Source organism: Odocoileus virginianus, chromosome 20, assembly GCF_023699985.2.
Source record: "Odocoileus virginianus isolate 20LAN1187 ecotype Illinois chromosome 20, Ovbor_1.2, whole genome shotgun sequence".
Lineage (NCBI taxonomy): Eukaryota > Metazoa > Chordata > Mammalia > Artiodactyla > Cervidae > Odocoileus > Odocoileus virginianus.
In genome coordinates this window covers 46248673-46265714 of record NC_069693.1, presented here as the reverse complement: position 1 = coordinate 46265714, position 17042 = coordinate 46248673, and the positions used below count along the sequence as shown (strand labels likewise).

At 62.1% G+C, this 17042-nt stretch overlaps 1 protein-coding gene across 1 annotated transcript in view; it reads left to right on the top strand.

Annotated features, from left to right (window-relative positions):
* The window catches only part of ZFPM1 (zinc finger protein, FOG family member 1), a 61488-nt gene that overhangs the window by 8565 nt on the left and 35881 nt on the right, over positions 1–17042 (top strand). The window contains exon 2 of the mRNA XM_070451414.1: positions 16107–16217. Within this exon, the coding sequence (XP_070307515.1) occupies positions 16107–16217 (111 nt within the window). The remainder of the gene's footprint in view (positions 1–16106; positions 16218–17042) is intronic.

Here is a 17042-nt window from a genome sequence, read left to right as displayed (position 1 = left end):
AGTGTGGGCACTGGTCATGACAGCAGGCGTTAGCTGAGTACCTACTAAGCCCCTGCTGGGTGCCCAGCTCTTGCAGCCGTGAGCTCACAACCTGGGCTCAGCAGTTAGCTCAGTGCTCAGAGGGGAAACTGAGGCTTAGAGATTTGAAAGGTCATACTCCGGACGGCAGCTCGAGCTTCCCACCCTGGAGGAAGCAGAGGATGGTGATGGTCGTGGTGTCCCAGTCCAGAGCTGCCTCTGCTGGGATAGCACCAGGGCTTGGTGCCACTGTGTTCAAGTCCAGGAAACTGAGGCCTTCCCGCAGTTCCAGAGAGCATCCAGCTGTGGTCTCCTTGCTGGCTCTGTGACCTTGGGCCAGTCCCTTCCCTTCCTGGGCCAGAGAGGCCACAGCCCAGCCCCCAGCTGCAGGAGGAAGACCAGAGCCCGGACTGCACTGGCACCTGATGACTGAGCCCGCCTGGGGCAGTTCCCAGTCACACGGGGCCCCCGGGTGAGCCCCTTGCTCCGCACCTCGGCTGTAGTGTTCCCCAAGGAGTGAGTGGCCGTGGGGACCCCTGCTTTTGAATGGGCAGAGGTGTTCTGTTTATGAGCCCTGGTGCCCCATCCCCCAGGGTGTCCCACATCGGGATCTGCAGGCAGGTGGCAAGCCCTCAACATTTTAGGGCCGTGCTGAGCATACCCCGAACCCCAGGTCAGGACTGGCAGGGGTAGAGCCCACCAGGGCTGTTTTATTACTGATGCTTCCAGCTCCTGGGGCTTGGAACCTGGAGAAGGCTTTGGGGGTGGTTGGGGTGGAGACCCTGAGGGCTGCAGGCAGGAGGGCAGGGTGCTTATACCCCGTCCCCACCTGCTATGCCTCCACACACCCACCCTTTTCATGTCATAGGCCTGGTGTGGCTCAGGAGGGCCGAAGCCACCCAGCCCCACTGGGACCCTGAGGTGGCCTGCTGCCTCAGTTTCCCCTCCTGCACAGGATGTCTATGTTCCGCTCCACCAAAACCGGACGTTTTCCCAGAGAACAGAGGAACCCCCTCCACTCACTGCAGGGGCCTTGATGGTCAGGGGTCCCCGGGGGCCCCAGCCGGGTCCTCCTCTCCATCCCGGCTTTGCCGGCCCGGGCCTGGGCTGCCCGAACTGTCTCCTGGTCCAGGCCTCTGGCGGGCGCAGGTTTCAGCTCCTGTGATAACTCGGAAAGTTGAACTGGCCCCATTACCGCGCCGAGATGGTTGGGGAGATACAGCCTTGATAATGGGGGAGATATGGCGTCTCCGTGGCCAATAGCCCAGCCTCTCCACCCATTAACATTCCCCACCAGCGATCCCTCCGCGCTATCTCCTCCATTTCCACTCCTCCCGCAGATAAGAATGGAAATTCTGACTTCATAGCTCACTGATTAAAGTGTCTGGATTTCTTGATAATACACAGATAAATTATGTTTTTGAAAAAGAAGGTAGGGAGGAGGGTGGGCAGGGCGAGAGCCATCTCTCCCAGCCTCTCCTGGCCCCCCCGCGGGCCGTGAACCTTGGCATGTCCGGCCTGCACCTCCCAGGCCTCTGTGAAGACAGTGTCCCGGGGCCAGGGTAGCAGGAGTGGTGTTGTGGGGAGTGAGGGCCGAGGGGCGCCCTCATGGGGACGGAGTCCTCACCAGCTCCTCGCCAGAGCTGGACGTCTGGACCGTCTGCCTGGCGCCAACTCCTGGGACATATCTCCGGGCCTCAGTGTCCTCCTCTATCCAGTGGGCCAGGTGTGGGGTGAGAATGCGGGAAATTTGCCTGTCTGGGTCTCTGCTCTCTCTCCCCGACCCCTGGAACAGGCCATGCCTGGTTATATAGTAGGTGCCCCGTAAATGTTGAGGGACCCAGCGGGGCAGCTGTCTCCCCATCCTACCTTCAGAGGCCTGCCGGCCGCCACATGTGACAGTTGGCGCCCAGGTGGGGCTGAGGTGCCATCTCCGCGTCTGTCTGGATAAAGCCGCCTCCTTCAGCTGATCCGAGATCCAGCGCTGATGGTGCGATGAGCGCGATTAGGGCCGCCTTGGGGCTAATCCTCCAGCTGAGGGACAGGTGCGGCAGCCGTGGGGGAGGCGGGGGCGGGGAGAGGCGGCCAGGCACCCCGCCCTCTCCACGCAGAAAGCCAGCAGAGGGGCTGCCTGGGGCTCCTGGCAGACACGGGACAGCTGGCTGTCTTCCCTGCTCTTTGCATTTATTTTTTAAGCAACTCTTGAGAAATGAGATCCTAGAGGCAGGAGGCCTGACGGGATAGTCAGTGACATTTCTTGGTGAGTCAGGGGCTCCCCACTTCCCATCCAAGTGGAACCCTTGTTAGCTGACAGCTCCATTCACTGCTTGTTGCATGCCAGGCCTGGACGTGACCCGTGTTCTCCTATAACATCCTCCCGACATCCTGGCAGGGGCCCCAGCGACCTCATTTTTTTCTTAGCGGACTCGAGGCTCAGAGAGGTTCCGTAACCCAGCCAAGATCACACAGCAGAGGAGGGAACCGTAGAGACCTGAGGTGGAGGCCTGGTCAAGGTCTGGGTCTCCAACCTGGAGGTTCTCGGGGTGTTGGTACCCATGGGCTTCCACCTGCCCTAAGGGGGCTGCCTGCTAATTGGGAAGTGCCCGGACACAGAGAGCGTGAGGGCTGCACAGTCCTTTCCAAGAGTGGGTGGGGGACGACAGGGCGACTGCTCCCGCTTCCATGTGGGGGTCATCTCATCTGTCCTCAGAAAATAGGCCCCTTTGGTGATTATTTGGTTTCTTTCTGTCTTTGGGTTTTATTTCGTTTCAGTATTCTAAAGGAAGTCAGCTGTTTCCAGTAAAATGGATGCATATGTGGGGGAGGGGGCCCAGAGTGGTGGGCGTTGTCTGAGTTTGAATCCTGCCCCCAGGTGGAGGGGAACATGGGCAGGTGACTCACTGCTTCCTCACCCATGCGCCAGGCAGGATTGCACTATAGCCTCCTCGGCCTTCTAGGGAGGAGAGGGAGAGAGGTAGGGAGAGCATCCTGGGTCCCATGCAGCCGGATGTGGGGTTCCCTGGGGCACCTGCAGGGGCCAGGGTCCCCGAAGCCTCCTGATGACAGCACCTCCTCCTCCATCCTGCCAGCATCCTTCCGGGGTGCTCTCAACAGCAGTCTGGGGGTTCCAGAACGTCTGTCCCGTGGGCCCAGCAGTCCTCCCCTCGGACCCTCTGCTTTCACCAGGGCCAGAGAGAATGTGGGGGTGGGGAGGGGATCCAGTCTGCCCATCGCTGTGTTCATAGGCACTTCCCTGTCCTGAGCCTGTTTCTACGTCTACAAAAACAAGGCTGAAGACACTGAGGCCTGCCCTGCAGGCACTGGGCTGGGAGTCAGTGGCTTCTCTGGTCATCTCCCCGAGGGCCCCTGTGCCCACCCAGCCCTCCCCTCCCACCCAGCCCTCCCCTCCCAGGGCTGGCAGGACTTCTCAAGGAAGGAACCCTGTATCCACTCTCCAGATCCTGGGCCCCAGCATAGCCCAGCCGTGTCATCTCTCTGGGCTCCCTGCCCTCATCCTAGAATGGGGGTCAGCCTCCTCGGGGCCCTTTTGGCGTGGCTGGTGAGAGCGAACTGGGTCCTCTCTTGAGAGTGGGTGCTCCCCTGCATTCGTCACCCACCTCAATGCTAACACGGACCCTGGGGACCCCAACCCCTTCCAGCCAGGGGCTCCGGGCCTGGGCACTGGGTGTGTTAAAGATGCAGAGGGAGCGCGCCTGAGAGGGAGGCCCCCAGCTCGGGTCCCAGCATGGGGGTGGGGTGGGGGTGTGTTCCGCCCTGCCCCCCAAGCAGAAAGAAAGAAAAGGGAACTGCGATACGAGCCGATAGGCCTGGTGGTAGAGCAGCCCTATCGCGTTATCTATCTGCCTGCCGCTCCCAGCGGTTCTGTTGTTTCCTCTTATCTCACCCACCAAAATGCCAGGAACAAAGCCTGTGCACACAGGCTCACACACATGCACACACCCGCCAGCCCACCACCCTGCAACTCAGAGCCACAAACATGGTGCCACCAGATCTAAGGTGAAAGCCGGGGGACTGGGTCCTCATAAAGCCGTCATCAGTGTCGTCACCACTTTGCAAGGAAGCCAAAATATAGCCCTCCCCGAGACAAGACGAGGCAGCTAAAAATAAGATTGGCCCTAGAGGGCCTCCCTGGAGGGAAGGACTCAGCCTTGCGGTGGGAGCCAGACTGGAAGTGAGGTCCCAGCTGTGCTGCTGCGTCCTGGCTGTGTGACCTTGGGTCGGTATCTTTCCTGCTCTGAGTCATCATAATGGGTAGGAGGGGGAGGATTTAAGGAAGAGCCTGCACCATAACCAGAGTTCTTATGCAGCAGGTGGCCCTTTGGGACCCAGACTTGAGGTTTAAAAAGGTCACCCTGAGCCCAGCACCCACCCACCCCACCTAGAGCCTGCTCCCCCACCCCCATCAGAGCCCCAGCCCTTAGCACTCAGGCTGCCCAGAACGCCCGGCAGAGACAGCCTCCCCCAGATGTAGCCCCCACTCCAACCTGCCAGGTCCCCCAGTACCCGCCTGTCCCTACAGTCAGGTAACCAAGATCCTAACCTGTGTGTCCTCAGCCAGTGGAAACGCGGCATGCAAATGACCAGGAATGAGCGCCGGGGATTGGCTGAGCACTGTGGGAGGAGCGGCCTCCTCAGTGGGCGGGGCCTCCTCCAGAGGAGCCCTTAATATGGGGAATACTGTCCTGGGCAGGACCTTTACCCCGTGCTGGAAACCCCAGTCCAGGCCTCACATTAGTCTGGATGTGGCAGGGAGGATGGACAGGCGGGCCTTTGGGTGACCTCCTGCTGACCCACAGAGCCCAGACCCCCACACCCTGAGTTGGGGGCCCAGGACTTCGGTGTTCCTGGGATCAGGGCAGCCAGCCCTGACTCCCAGATGGGAACACGGAGTTCAAGAGCAGGGCGGGACAGCTCAAGGCCGGCCAGCTCCTCCTCCCACTCCATGTGTCTGGGGCACCTCCAGACCCAGTGTGAGCTGCCCCCTCTCCCTCCACACTGCCCACTGGGATCCTCATCTGGACTCTCACTCTGCCAGCTCCATGTAGCCCCAGGCTGGAGGCAGGGGCCTCAGCATCATCCTGACGCATCGCAGACCAACCCTTTGGCCAAAACTGCTAAGTGGTCCGTAAGGCAGGCAGACCTGGCCTGGCTGCCTCCAGGGTGTCTGTGTGCTCCCTGAGGCTTGTCCTGTCCGCACAGTGAGAGCTCACGCAGTACCCTGTCTGGTGTGGGGGCTTCTCTCCTGTCTGTGGCTGAGTATATTCTGGAAACTGGGGTTCCCCACAGCTCCCATCCTAGAAATTTACACGGCGATGGACAATGTCTCTAGGAAGCAGTCAAGAAACTTTGGGGAATTCTCACCGTGTTGAGGGCAATTTGCATCCCCTGGGATGTCTCGTTGGCAAGATGGGGCCCAGAGTCCGGCCAAGGCCCCCCGGCTCCCACGGCACCCACAGGGCTCCATGACCTGAAAAGCAGTCACAGGCGTGGGTGTTTTTCAAAAATGCTTAAGTGGAAAATTGAGGTGAGGAGGGAAGGAGTTTGGGCTGAGATCAAGGAGAAGGAAGCGGGGAGGGGGCCTTCAGACCAGAACTTGAGTGCCGCCGGGTGACTGCAGCAGAGCTGCTCTGTTTCCCCCAACAGTACAGGGCATACAGCAGGCACTCCATACATGCTCCCTCAACTGAGCTTCCCTGGCCCAGGGGAGCAGAGTGAACCCAGGGAACAAAGAGAGCTGGAAGAGGGAGCTGTCATGGGTCATGGCCACCTGGGATGTGGACACGTGGGTCATGGGTAGGGCTGAGGCTCGCTGCTTCAGGACGCCCGGGAACGGACAGGGATGGACAAGAGACACGCAGAGGTGCACAATGTGTGTGGGGCAGAGGGAACAGCAGCCCTACAGGGAGAGACAGCTGGCTGAGGGGAGAGGCTGCTGGCTGCACGGGGTGGAGCCAGGCCAGGGAAGCCTGGCCCCTCTAGGAGAGACCAGAAGGGCTGGGCTGTGACTGGCCACAGAGATTTGCCCAGGACCGGTCAGAGCACCCAACCGCCCTCGTGGACTCGATGCCCTCCCCAGCATCCCCGGCCCCTACCCGTGGACGCAGGACCAGACCCCGCCAAGCCCTGGCCTGTCTCCCAAGCTAGCAAGTGGCCTGGGGCAGCATGGTGGGGCAGGCTGTGGAGAGTTGTGTGTCTGAATCCCTAAGGGAGGGAACGGGCACTCAGGGAGCCCCACTGTTGCTTGTGGTGATAGGTGGCAGACCCCCATGTATGTGTGTCTGTGCTTGGTAAATTCACGTAATGTGAAACACCGTTTATCCATTTCAAGTAACTCAGTGGCAGTAAGCCATTCACAAGTCATCACCACTGTCCATTTCCAGAATGTCCTCCTCCTTTCATCTGTGAACTTGAGGCTGATGGTTAACTTCCAGTTTACACCTGAGGAGCCGGGCTCAGGGTGGTGAGTGGCCGTCTGGTGTCCCCGCCCCCAGCTTCCTGGATGCTGTGGCTCCAGGCCCCACAGGGACGAGGGGTGCACTGGCCAGGAGGTCGGGGCGCAGGCCCTGCACAGCTACCAACTCCCCGTGGGCCCCAGAGCCCCGCCACTTCGGGCCTTGGTTTCCCCATCTGTGGAGTGGGGGCAGAGGGGTTTGGGCTACTTCTGACCAGGCACACCAAGTAGGAAAAGAGGGCCCGCCCCCAAAGGATAGTGCTCCTTCCTCCCTCACTGCATGCCGTCCCCAGGTGCTGGAGAGACACCCATGGTGCTGGCCTCGAGTCCGGACACTAGAGTCTCACAGGCCCAATGCGCATCCTGGTCCTGGCTCTCTGAGCATCCAGAGGGCCTGCCTGGAGGAGGAGACACCTGCCCCCGCCCTCTGGGTTCCTGGAACCCAGAGCCCAGGTGGGTGCGGGAGTCCCTGTGGCGAGAGGGCCCTCTGCAGTGTGGGACCGAGGCAGTTGTGCCCGGGGGCAGGTCTGGCCATGGGCCCCTTGGGGCCGCAGCCCCCAGGGGTGAGAGTTGAGGAGGGCTCGGCACCCAGCCCGTGCCCCCAGGTCTCCCACCCCCCATCAGATGGCAGGGCCTGTCACACGGAGCCCCAGCCGGGAAGTAGTCTGCCTCTATCCGTCTGACGCAGGCTGCACAGCGATGGCTCCATTAGCCGCGGCCCCACTCCCATCTGTCAGCCTTATCAGCCCATCTGGAGAGAATCTCTCCTCGGCCCTGTCCTCGTCCTCGGGCGCTCCTCCTGTCCTGTCCTCCCCCAGCCTCCCTGCCCACTCATGGCTGTGCCACAGCCTCGGTCGCCCTGCCACGCACCATGGCCTTGACCGCCGCTCCTGCCCCGCGAGTGGCCTCATGCCCTCCTCCTCTCCACCAGTCATCCGTGGGGTCTCTGTCACACACGCCAGTGTGTTCTGGAAAACCCCAGCCCTCCCCCCACCCCCACCCCCAGGCCACGTGGTCTGCACCCCTCCCCCAGGAGCGTCCATAATCGGTTCTCCAGAGTGAAACAATCTCGCGTAATCTATCAGCAGCTATCGGGCCCATCGGAGGGCCGGGAGTGGCCAGGCCCAGAGATGGCGCCAACCTCTAGCGTTGATAAAGTTTCCGAGCTCAGCGGTGATGAATGTTGAGTAAGTGCAGGCCGCCGGTAGGATGTGGACTTGGCAGGCGCGGCTCTGGCTGAAACCAATCTCTCCTCTATCAGCCAGGCTGGGCTTTCTCAGGCCCCGCACTTTCTTCCCGCCCCCTCTGCCTCACCCGCCTGGGCCTCTGCCCCCAGGGACCGAGGTGGGGGACCAGCCCACTGGCCCTGATCTGAGAGACGGGACAGGCTCCGGGCAGGGAAGAACCCGGAGCTGGCCTGAGGAGGTGGCAAAGAACCAGGGGCAGCCTGAAGGTGGCTGCCGGGCCATGGCAGCCGCACCCTGGGGTCCTTCCTGCAGTCCAGGGTCCACATTCTGCTGTGTCCCACGGTGCTGAGAATAAACCCCGACTGGCCGGCCTCTCCACCTCTCTCTCGGCCTGGTGCTGCATCCTCGGCTGCAGCAGCCAAATCACCAAACTCTTCTCCAATCCCGGGACTTTGCACAGGCAGTTCTCCCTGTTCACAGTCACATCTTAAATGTCACCTCCTCCGAGAAGCCCTTGGTGACCACTCCATACCCACCCACCATTCTTTTTCCTGCACCCTTACTGGCCCTTCATGGTATCCGAGGTGTACCCCTGGTCTGGACCTGTTTGCCCACAGTTAACCCAACATGTGGCAGGCCTGGTGGAAGGAATCATGGTGCTCCTGGGAAGGACACCCCCATGCAGGGGGCATCTTTATCTCCTGAGAAGCCTTTTCCTGTCCACCTTCACGGCAGCTCTTCCAGGTCCATGAGTGGCCCCCTGTCTCTACAAACAGGGACAGCGGGTTGAAGGCGTTGGGCCTTGGGGAGAATGCAGGACTCTGGAAGGGAGAGCACATGGCAGCCTATCCACTGCCCCAGATGCAAGGCCTTGGGCAAGTTTCTTTACTTCTGTGTGTCCTGGTTCCCCCACCCTCCCAGGAGGATTGGGTCACATCAAGGGTCGTTACAAGTGTCATGATGGTTGTGGCATTGCTCCTCCCTGGCAGAGATCCCAGAGCTGCCCATGGTCCTGCCTGCCCAGTGCAGCCTTGAGGGGTGATGTGTGTGGGGGGGGGGTGTCCAGTCATGGTCCTTGGACAGGGGCAGTTAAGACGCCCAAGCTCACCTGTCAGCTCCAGGCTGGCTGCAGGAGGAAGTGGTGGTGGCTGGGCTCAGGGCCCCGTGGGTCTTGGTGTCCTATTTCCCACAGCTCCTCCCTGCCCGCCTGGAGCCCCCCACTCACCAGGACTCAGAGACCCAGGCAGGGCCGGCCAGCTTATCTTCCGCCAGTGGGGGCAGGTGGCATGCTCAGGGCTCCTGGGGCTCATTCCCTGGTCACACCCACACCCCAACAAGTAGGCTCAGCCCCAAGGCTCCCCTCTAGGGCTAACCAGATGCCCCCATGCCCCACCACTGTGCCCCGGCTCCTCCCCTGGGGGCCCCGTGGCCCCCAGCCTGTTCCCCTCCCCCACCCATCATGTGGTCACCAGAATCCCTGAGCAACAACTGTGGGCCAGAGCTGAGGGTGTCCCAATCTTGGGGCTCAGACAGAGGAGGGGTGATGGAGCAAGTGTGCCATGAGGAGACAGTGCTGCCTTGCCAGAGCCAGGGGCAGGCAGGCACTGGTGTGGTCACAGTGGGCCATGGCCCATGGGAGGTCTAAGTGAGCATCACCAGGAACCAGGGACAGGGAAACAGGTGAAGACAGTCACTCAGCATCCGTGCTGATGATCCCAAGAGAGAGGCTGGGGGAGCTGACGAGTGTGGCCGAGGTTGGGGAGGAGGCCTGGGGTGGTCCTCCAGGCTCAGCAGCTGTAGCGGACAGCGGGGCTCCCATGTCCGGGGCTGGGGAACAGGGGATCTCCAGGAGTGTGCCTGCTGGGCTCACTTTGCACCCCCCATCTGCCCCCTTTGCTGTCTTCTGGGCACCCAGGGATTCCCTCCACAGCTGACAGCCTAGCTGCAGACCTCCTGTAAGGGCGTCAGCACAAAGTCGGAGGGTCCTGGGAGTGGAGACAAGGAAGCTGGAATCAGGACCCTGTGGCCAGAGGCTGGGTCAGCTGGGGGTGTGGAGAAGTGACTGAGAAAGGTGGTCAATGCCGTAAAGGGGCTAAGATCCTGATTGACCCCTGCAGAGCTTTGGGGAGAAGCCAGTGGGCGTTTGGGCTGCTGGAGTATTTGTTTGCACAGGCCTGAGCCACGGGAGGCCCGGGTTTCATTTGAATTACTTAGGACTGTCCTGTTCCTCTTTCTTTTCCTTTGACTACAAGGGGGTCTCACTTGCAGCATGCGGGATCTTCCCTGTTCATTGTGGCGTGAGGAATCTTTAGTTGCAGCATGCGAACTCTTAGTTGTGGCATGTGGGATCTAGTTCCCCAACAAGCGATCGAACCAGGGCCCACTGCTTTGGGAGCATGGAGTCTTAGCTACTGGACCCCCAGGGAAAAGTGAAAAGTGAAGTTGCTCAGTTTGTTGACTCTTTGCGACCCCGTGGACTGTAGCCTACCAGACTCCTCTGTCCATGGGATTTTCAGGCAGGAGTACCAGAGTGGGTTGCTATTTCCTTCTCCAGGGGATCTTCTGGACCCAAGGATCGAACCCGGGTCTCCTGCATTGCAGGCAGACGCTTTACCCTCTGAGCCACCAGGGAAACATGTCTTTAAATGAACAGGCTTTCAAAAGTTGAGTGATGCCTAAAAGGACAAACGTCACTGTATGCGAAGGCTATCTCCTTACAATGTTTTAATTCGTTAAAAGCTGGGGTAGATCACAGCACTCTATTCCTAGGAGTGTGGGGCCCCCATTCCTAGAGAGTATGGCTCTGCTAAGCTCGGTTCTGAGCATCCAAGTCCCTCCTTGCCCTCCAGTGACCCAGAGTGGGTTGTGACAGCAGCCAGCCACCTCCTGGGCCTGGCTCGCTGGGGACACCGTGCCCACCAGCACCCCCAGGGTCAGCCTGGGTGCCCTGGGGGCTAGGAGGCCTCACGGGTCAAGTCCAGCTCGCAGCCTGGAAGCAGAGGCAGGTGACCCACCGCTTATAGCCATGGAGGGGGGCTGCGCCAAGGGTGCAACTCCCACCAAGGAGTTGCGAGCCCCCCAGTGCACAGTGCGCCTGAGTGCCGTCCTGCTGACCCTTAGCGGGAATCAGTCTGTCCCCCCGACCCCCGTCTCCTCTGTCCCAGGGCCATGCCCTTCCTGGGCAGGTCGAGGCGGGGCGGGGTGGGGGGGTCGTGCCAGGACCAGAGCAGGAGGGCGGCTGGGCCCAGGCCCCCAGCGCACAGAGGTTCAGCCCCTCACTGTCCCATCCGCAGAGCAGGCTGCCCACTCAAAGAAGCCAAGATTATCTCGCCAACATCCTCTTTGTGGTCGCCCTGGCTGTCAGCGGGGCCTGATCCTGGGTTGATGAAGGCCGCTGGCGGGTCACCGCGGGGGTGTGTGCACCCCTCCCAGTCCTAGCCTCCAGAAGACCAGAGGCCTCTCTGCACTCTGCAGGGAGCTGTCCCATCATCGAGGCTGTGGGCACACCTTCAGCCTGGGAGAAGCAGCCCACTGGGCCGACTGCAGCAACGTCTTCCGAGATGTGGTCTGTGGCAGGGTCGGGGGTCTCCCTACTGGGGGCACTGCGGGGCAGCAAAGCATCAGAGCACCCCACCCTGGGGAGAACTGCAGACAAATGTGAGGCTACAGGGCGGACCTGGACTTGGGGGTGGGGGGGATCTCACAGAGGGAGGAGGAGGCCTCAGCTGGGTGGGGGGTGGGACATCATGGCCAAGGGCCTCTGGCGGGAGGGTGGATGTGGGAGGACCCACGGGCGCCTAGGCTCCCAGCCTCCTCCAAGGGGCTTATGCCCCTGTGCCGTGCAAGCGTCTTAGGGCCTAGGGGCCAGGACCCACCTCCCTGCTGAGTGTTGGCAGAGGTGTAAGAAGTCCTGACTTAATGGGACCCTCCAGGCCTTGGTGATCTTCCCTGGGCCCGAGACTCTGTCTCTACCCCGCTGACTACCGCTGTGCCCCTTTCCTGCCCGGGCTCCGAGGCGTGGGACAGCCCTGCCCTTCACCCTGGCCCCATGCGCCAGGCCCGCCCTGCTCGCCCGCCCCAGCCAAGGGCTCCCCTTCTCACTCGCTTTGCTCCATCCAACTTGGCTTGGCTCATTTTGAGAACTGGGGGTGAAGGAGGGGTCATGTGGCCCCAAGGGGCCGGGGCAGCTTCTGCACTCAGGGCTAAGGCTCCCCCCTCCACACAGCTGTGCCAGAGCCCCTCCTGCTGGGGGTGGGTCACCAGAGGTCCCACGGACCCCTCAGGGGTCAGGCTTCAGACCCACTCAGTCTGCGAGTACGGCCCGAGCCCCCAGGACACAGCACAGCCCCACGGGGAGAGCGGGCCTGTCCCTACCGCCTTCTGTCCCCACCGTGGCCTGAGCTGCCCCGCTGCCCAGCAATGGGAAAGTCTGAATCTGTTGCTATTTTCTCTCTGTTATCGGGCCCTTATCTGGTCACTGTGCCGTCCAGAGGCCAGGGTCTCTCCCTGGCAGCCCTGTGCCTCTCCTGCCCGCCAGCTGACCAGAGCCAGCGAGACAGGGGGCCAGGCCTTCCACCAGCCTGGGGGGCAGTCTTTCTTCTCCGCCCACGATGCCCTGCCCAGCCCCCAGCCCCTCATACCCCTCCCTCTGCCACGCCCCTCAGTCTCCACCCCCATGCACCCTGAAACCCCCTCAGAGGAGTCCATAGGGCCCCTCCTTGGGGAGCTGAAATCATAGCAACAGTTGTAATAAAGTCAGGCCTGTGCTCAGCACCCACCGACACCACCTCACTGAACCGTGACCCCAGCCCTGGACACAAGCTGCTCTCACGAGCTGCTTTCCATGTGGGACCTGGGCTGGAGGGGTGGGTGGCACACAAGGCCCAGGCCTCTGCTTTTCCTTCCTCCTGGAGTGCTCTTCCCCAGCCCCACTTGCAGAAGTCTCCTGTCCCATCCCAGATCGCCGCTTACTTGTCACCTCCTCCGGGAAGCCTTCCCTGACTGGCCTCACCACCTCTCCTTGGTGGCAGTAGCCACACTTGCATTTTTCACATCTTTTTTTTCCTGGGGGATGGGGGGCGGGCCATGTGTTGGCTGCAGGGTCCCCAGGGCCTGGTGCAGGAAGGTGGACTCAGGGGAGGTTTCATGAGTGAATGGAGAGCTAGGGAGTGAACAGCGGTTGAGCAGGAGGCTGTGGGCACTCATGTCCACCGCACTCCAGGTGGGGACCTGAGCAGGGTCGCGTGCCCACCAGTGTCCATCCCACCCCTGGGCCAGTGGGCCTGTGAGCATGACCAGGCCCTGGCCCCAACACTGAGGGAGGCCTGGCAGTCCCACCTCCCCTCCTCCTCTGTGCTTTGGGGACACAGAGGACCACCCCAGAGCTGTGAATGACTGTGTAACACAGCAGCCGTGGGGGGGTCTCGGGAAAGGCCCACATCAGGGTCACGCGTGGAGTCCAGGTGCGAGGCCACCGGACTTGGCCCCAATTCTTCCACTTAATGTTTCCAGTGGCCTTGGGGGTGAGCACGGTCTGCAGAGGCCGGCGGGGTTCACCCGGGGCCTCTGGACTTCCCGACTCTGCGCCAGCCCCCTTGGGGCCACCTCGGGGGCTTTTGTCCCCCTCAGCCGCCAGCTCCAACTTTCTTCTGGGCAGTCATTCAAAAGGACCCCCAGCTGTCTCACCATCAAAGCTGTGAGGACCAGGCAGCCCAGGACTTGGAAGGAGCAGGGATCGTTCCTCCACACAGAGTCTGTCTCAGTAATTCAGTTTTAAAGCATGAAAAAAGGGAGTTGATGAAATTCCACTATCAGCACCAAGCCAATATGCAAAATATCTCACCCCCAATCAAATAGCTATTATGTTTTCATTTCCATTTCGGCGTCCGGCTTAATGAGCAGGAGACAGATCGGCTCGCGGGGCGTCTGCTTGCCGTGATAACTGAGGGGCTCCGGGCAGCGGGGGCTGCGCCCAGCGCTGGTGACCAGCATCGTCCCCCGTGGATGCCTCCAGACAGGTGCTCGGCCTTGGACCCCGCTCTCCACCCCTCCGGGCAACGGGGCTGGTGTCACCCTCACCCCAGGTCACAGGGGAGGCCTGAGCAGCAGCCAGGAAGTTGCAGTGTTGGGGGGTTCTGGCCGAGGGCCTCTGTTGACTCACCTGCAAAGTGGCCACGACTGGGGCTCACCTCTGGGGCGTTGGGAGGCCCCCAGGCACTTGCCCGTTGCACCTGACATCCGGGCCTGCCTCCCGCTGCTGCTCCCCATTCACACCTTCCCCACTGTCCTCCACCCCTGGGTTATGAGGCCAGGGAGGGCTTGAGGGGGAGACGTTTGTAGATGCTGAGCGCAGGGCTCAAAGACATGTGAAGCTCCATAGGAGCAGTATGCCTCCCCACCTTGGCCCCGTTTCCCAGACCCTGCTGGGTGCGGGGCGTCAATAACTGTTAATGTTGGTGTGATGTTGATGTTGGTGATATTGGTGTTTCCTGCACACTTACTGTGTGTCAGGCCCTGATCATGGCTCCATGCAGGTGAAATCAGACTTCATGATGCGGGGTTGGAGCTATTACGATTTCTGAGCGCAGAGAGGTGGAGCGACTTGCCTGAAGTCACACAGCAAGGACCCCGCCTGCCTGGCCGAGGGTTGGCCTGGCCCGGCTGCTGGGGTGTCTGGGCAGAAAGGGTTCCTCAGGGATAAGCAGGGTCTTTTCTGGCCCAGGGCACTTGGAGAAGCAGCAGTGTCCCTCCGGTCAGTGGAGAAACTTTCCTGCCCCCCTGCCCCCTCAGGTGGAGTCGAGACCCAGGTGCCCAGGTGGCCCCTGGGGTGTCACGGCAGCAGGGAGGCTCCAGCAGAAGCTCCAAGGCCTCGTGGGGCGGGATTCACAGCATCACATCCCATCACATCCCTCTTGTGGGCCTGGAGCCATTTGCTGGTTGGCGATTGTCTCCTGCGTTATCAGAGCATTAATTGTGCTAGAATGAATTAGCGCCATTAGGATAAATTGCTGCGGCCGGCAGCCTCTTTCTTCACGCTCCTGTCACGCTTTGTGCCAAGCGGATGCCTTTGTTCTTTCATAAATGGAGCCGCCAGGAGCTGGGGCCTCCCTGGGTGGCTGAGGCCCACCTGGGCGGAAGAGTGGGATGGGGAGAGGCAAATGCCCAACCACAGGACTCTGGTCCCTGCAGTCCCTGAAAGCAGGAGCTTCGCACCCCTTCTCCGGAGCTGGCCACTGAGGCCAGGAAGTCCCTGCTGTCTGCACAAGGGCCCACAGCTTCGGGGGCCCCTCTCCATTCTGAGTAAGCTGCCGAAGCACCCGGACTCTAGACAGAGGCTGGCAAATGGGCTGACCCCAGGCCTGTGTGCTGCGCCCCCCAAGGCGACTGGCAGTGCTTGCTCCAGCCAACCCCACGGGCGGGGGAGGTCACAGAGGGTCAGGCCGCCCACTCACCCCAGGGGCACGAGTCGGAGGCTCCCAGCCTGCCGTGGAGCCTCCCTTGAGGGCGCACGGAGGAGACTGCGCCATGCCATGAGGGTTCATCCCGGGGTTGGTTCTGTGTCTGAGCCCCACGGCCACGAGAGGCGAGCCCCGGCCGGCCCACCCCCTGTCCTTACAGCTCCGTGGGGGCCTGGAGCTAGAATCCAGGGATGCAGCTGAGCAGTGGGCGGGGAGGGGCGGGGCAGGTGTCCCGAGGAAGAGCTGGGAAGGGGGCGGGCGAGGGCCTCGGGGATTGGCGGCGGGTGAGGTGGGCCAGCTGCTCTCCACGGGTCTCGTGCCCCCTGCACCGGCACCGTCCTGACTCTGCCACCCTGGCCTGTACGTGGGGACCCCCGGCAGGTTGCTCAGGTGATCTGGGGTCAGGCTGCCTGCTCGGCTGTCAGAAGAGCCCTGCAGGGCGCCCCCCGCCCCGCAGGAGCCTCTGAGGGAAGATGATAGGCTGGTTGCAGGCACCTTCGTGCCCACCTGTGCCTCGTCGGCCATTGCCGCTTGAATCAGGTTGACGAGCTCCTCCTGTGGGCCAGGCCCTGGGGCCCACCCTCGGCACGTGCCCAGACTGCGGAACCCTGAGTGTGGGGACTTCCTGAAGGAGGGTCCCAGGCATGGGGGCAGCCGCGCGGGGCCGGGGCGATGTCTCCCTTGGGGGGCCCGGCGAGCAGGCCCGGGCAGCGGGCGACTGGGTGACCCCCAGGTGTGGGAACCGGTGCGGGCCTTGGGGTGGGTACAGGGGCGGGGTACGCGCATCCCTGGGGGACACCCTGCTCGTGGCTGCCCCCTCGAGGCCTCTGACCGCGTGAGGGGCTGAGACTCCGCCTGGTTCCGCTGCGCCGGCCCCCAGGGCTGCGCTGGTTCTGACAGGGTCAGGGGGCCGGTGGTGGGTGCACTGTGAGGGGGCAGCACCTCACGACTCCTCTGGGGCTGTGTCCGCAGGTTCCCTCGGAGATATGGAGGCCAAAGAAGAGGCCCAGGCCGCGGACTCCAGCCTTCCAGAGCGGGAGGCCACAGCGCTGGAGCCCGAGCCTGCAAGCCCTTCCAGTCCAGGTGAGTTGGGCGATGGGCCCCGCAGGCCTGGCCCCGGCCTCCTGGGCTGCCCCCCATCCTCGCCACTTCACATGAGCCGGTGCCCGCCGAGGACTCAAGTTTCCACACCTGTGAAATGGGCGTTGTGCTGAGAGGTGCCCGTGGGCCGGCCGTGCCCAGCAGGGCCAGGAGAAGGCGTGGAGGGGGTCGGGGATGGGGGTCTAGAAAGCTGGGCCCTTCATGGCGCAGATGGGGAGAGCGAGGCCCAGAGGGGGCAGGTCTAGTCCAGGCTGAGTTGGGGTCACGTGGGCTCCGAGTGACCTCCCCGACTCAGTGAAACAGATACGCTTGCCTCAGCACATGGGCTCCCTTTACAAACGAGAGAATGAGGCCCCGAGAGGCTAAGTGATTTGCCGGGGCTCACCCTGCCTGTGAACTCCCAAACAGAATCCCACCCTAGGTCTGGATTCAGATGGACTCCCGCGCTCTCTGCCGGCTACCCTCGCCACCCCACCCCACCCTGGGCACCTGGAACCTTTCCTTGGGCCCTCCTGGTGGCAGCGTCCCAGGGGTTGGGGATGTGTTTCTGAAGCTGAGGACAGGACTTGGGAGGAGAGATTCCCACACACACCCAGGGGTGGATTAACTGACACCAAGGAGTCTCCTCTGGCCAGGTCCCTGGAAGGACCTCAAAGCTGGACCAGCCTCTCGGGCCAGCCACATCCTCAGATTGCCCCAGAGACCCCGAGGAGGAGGGGCCTCCCTGAGATGGAGGCCCTGGGGGGGGTCAGCGCCCTCACCCCTGTTTTCCAGAAGAGGGACCTGAGACTGGGGGGCAGTTAGTAG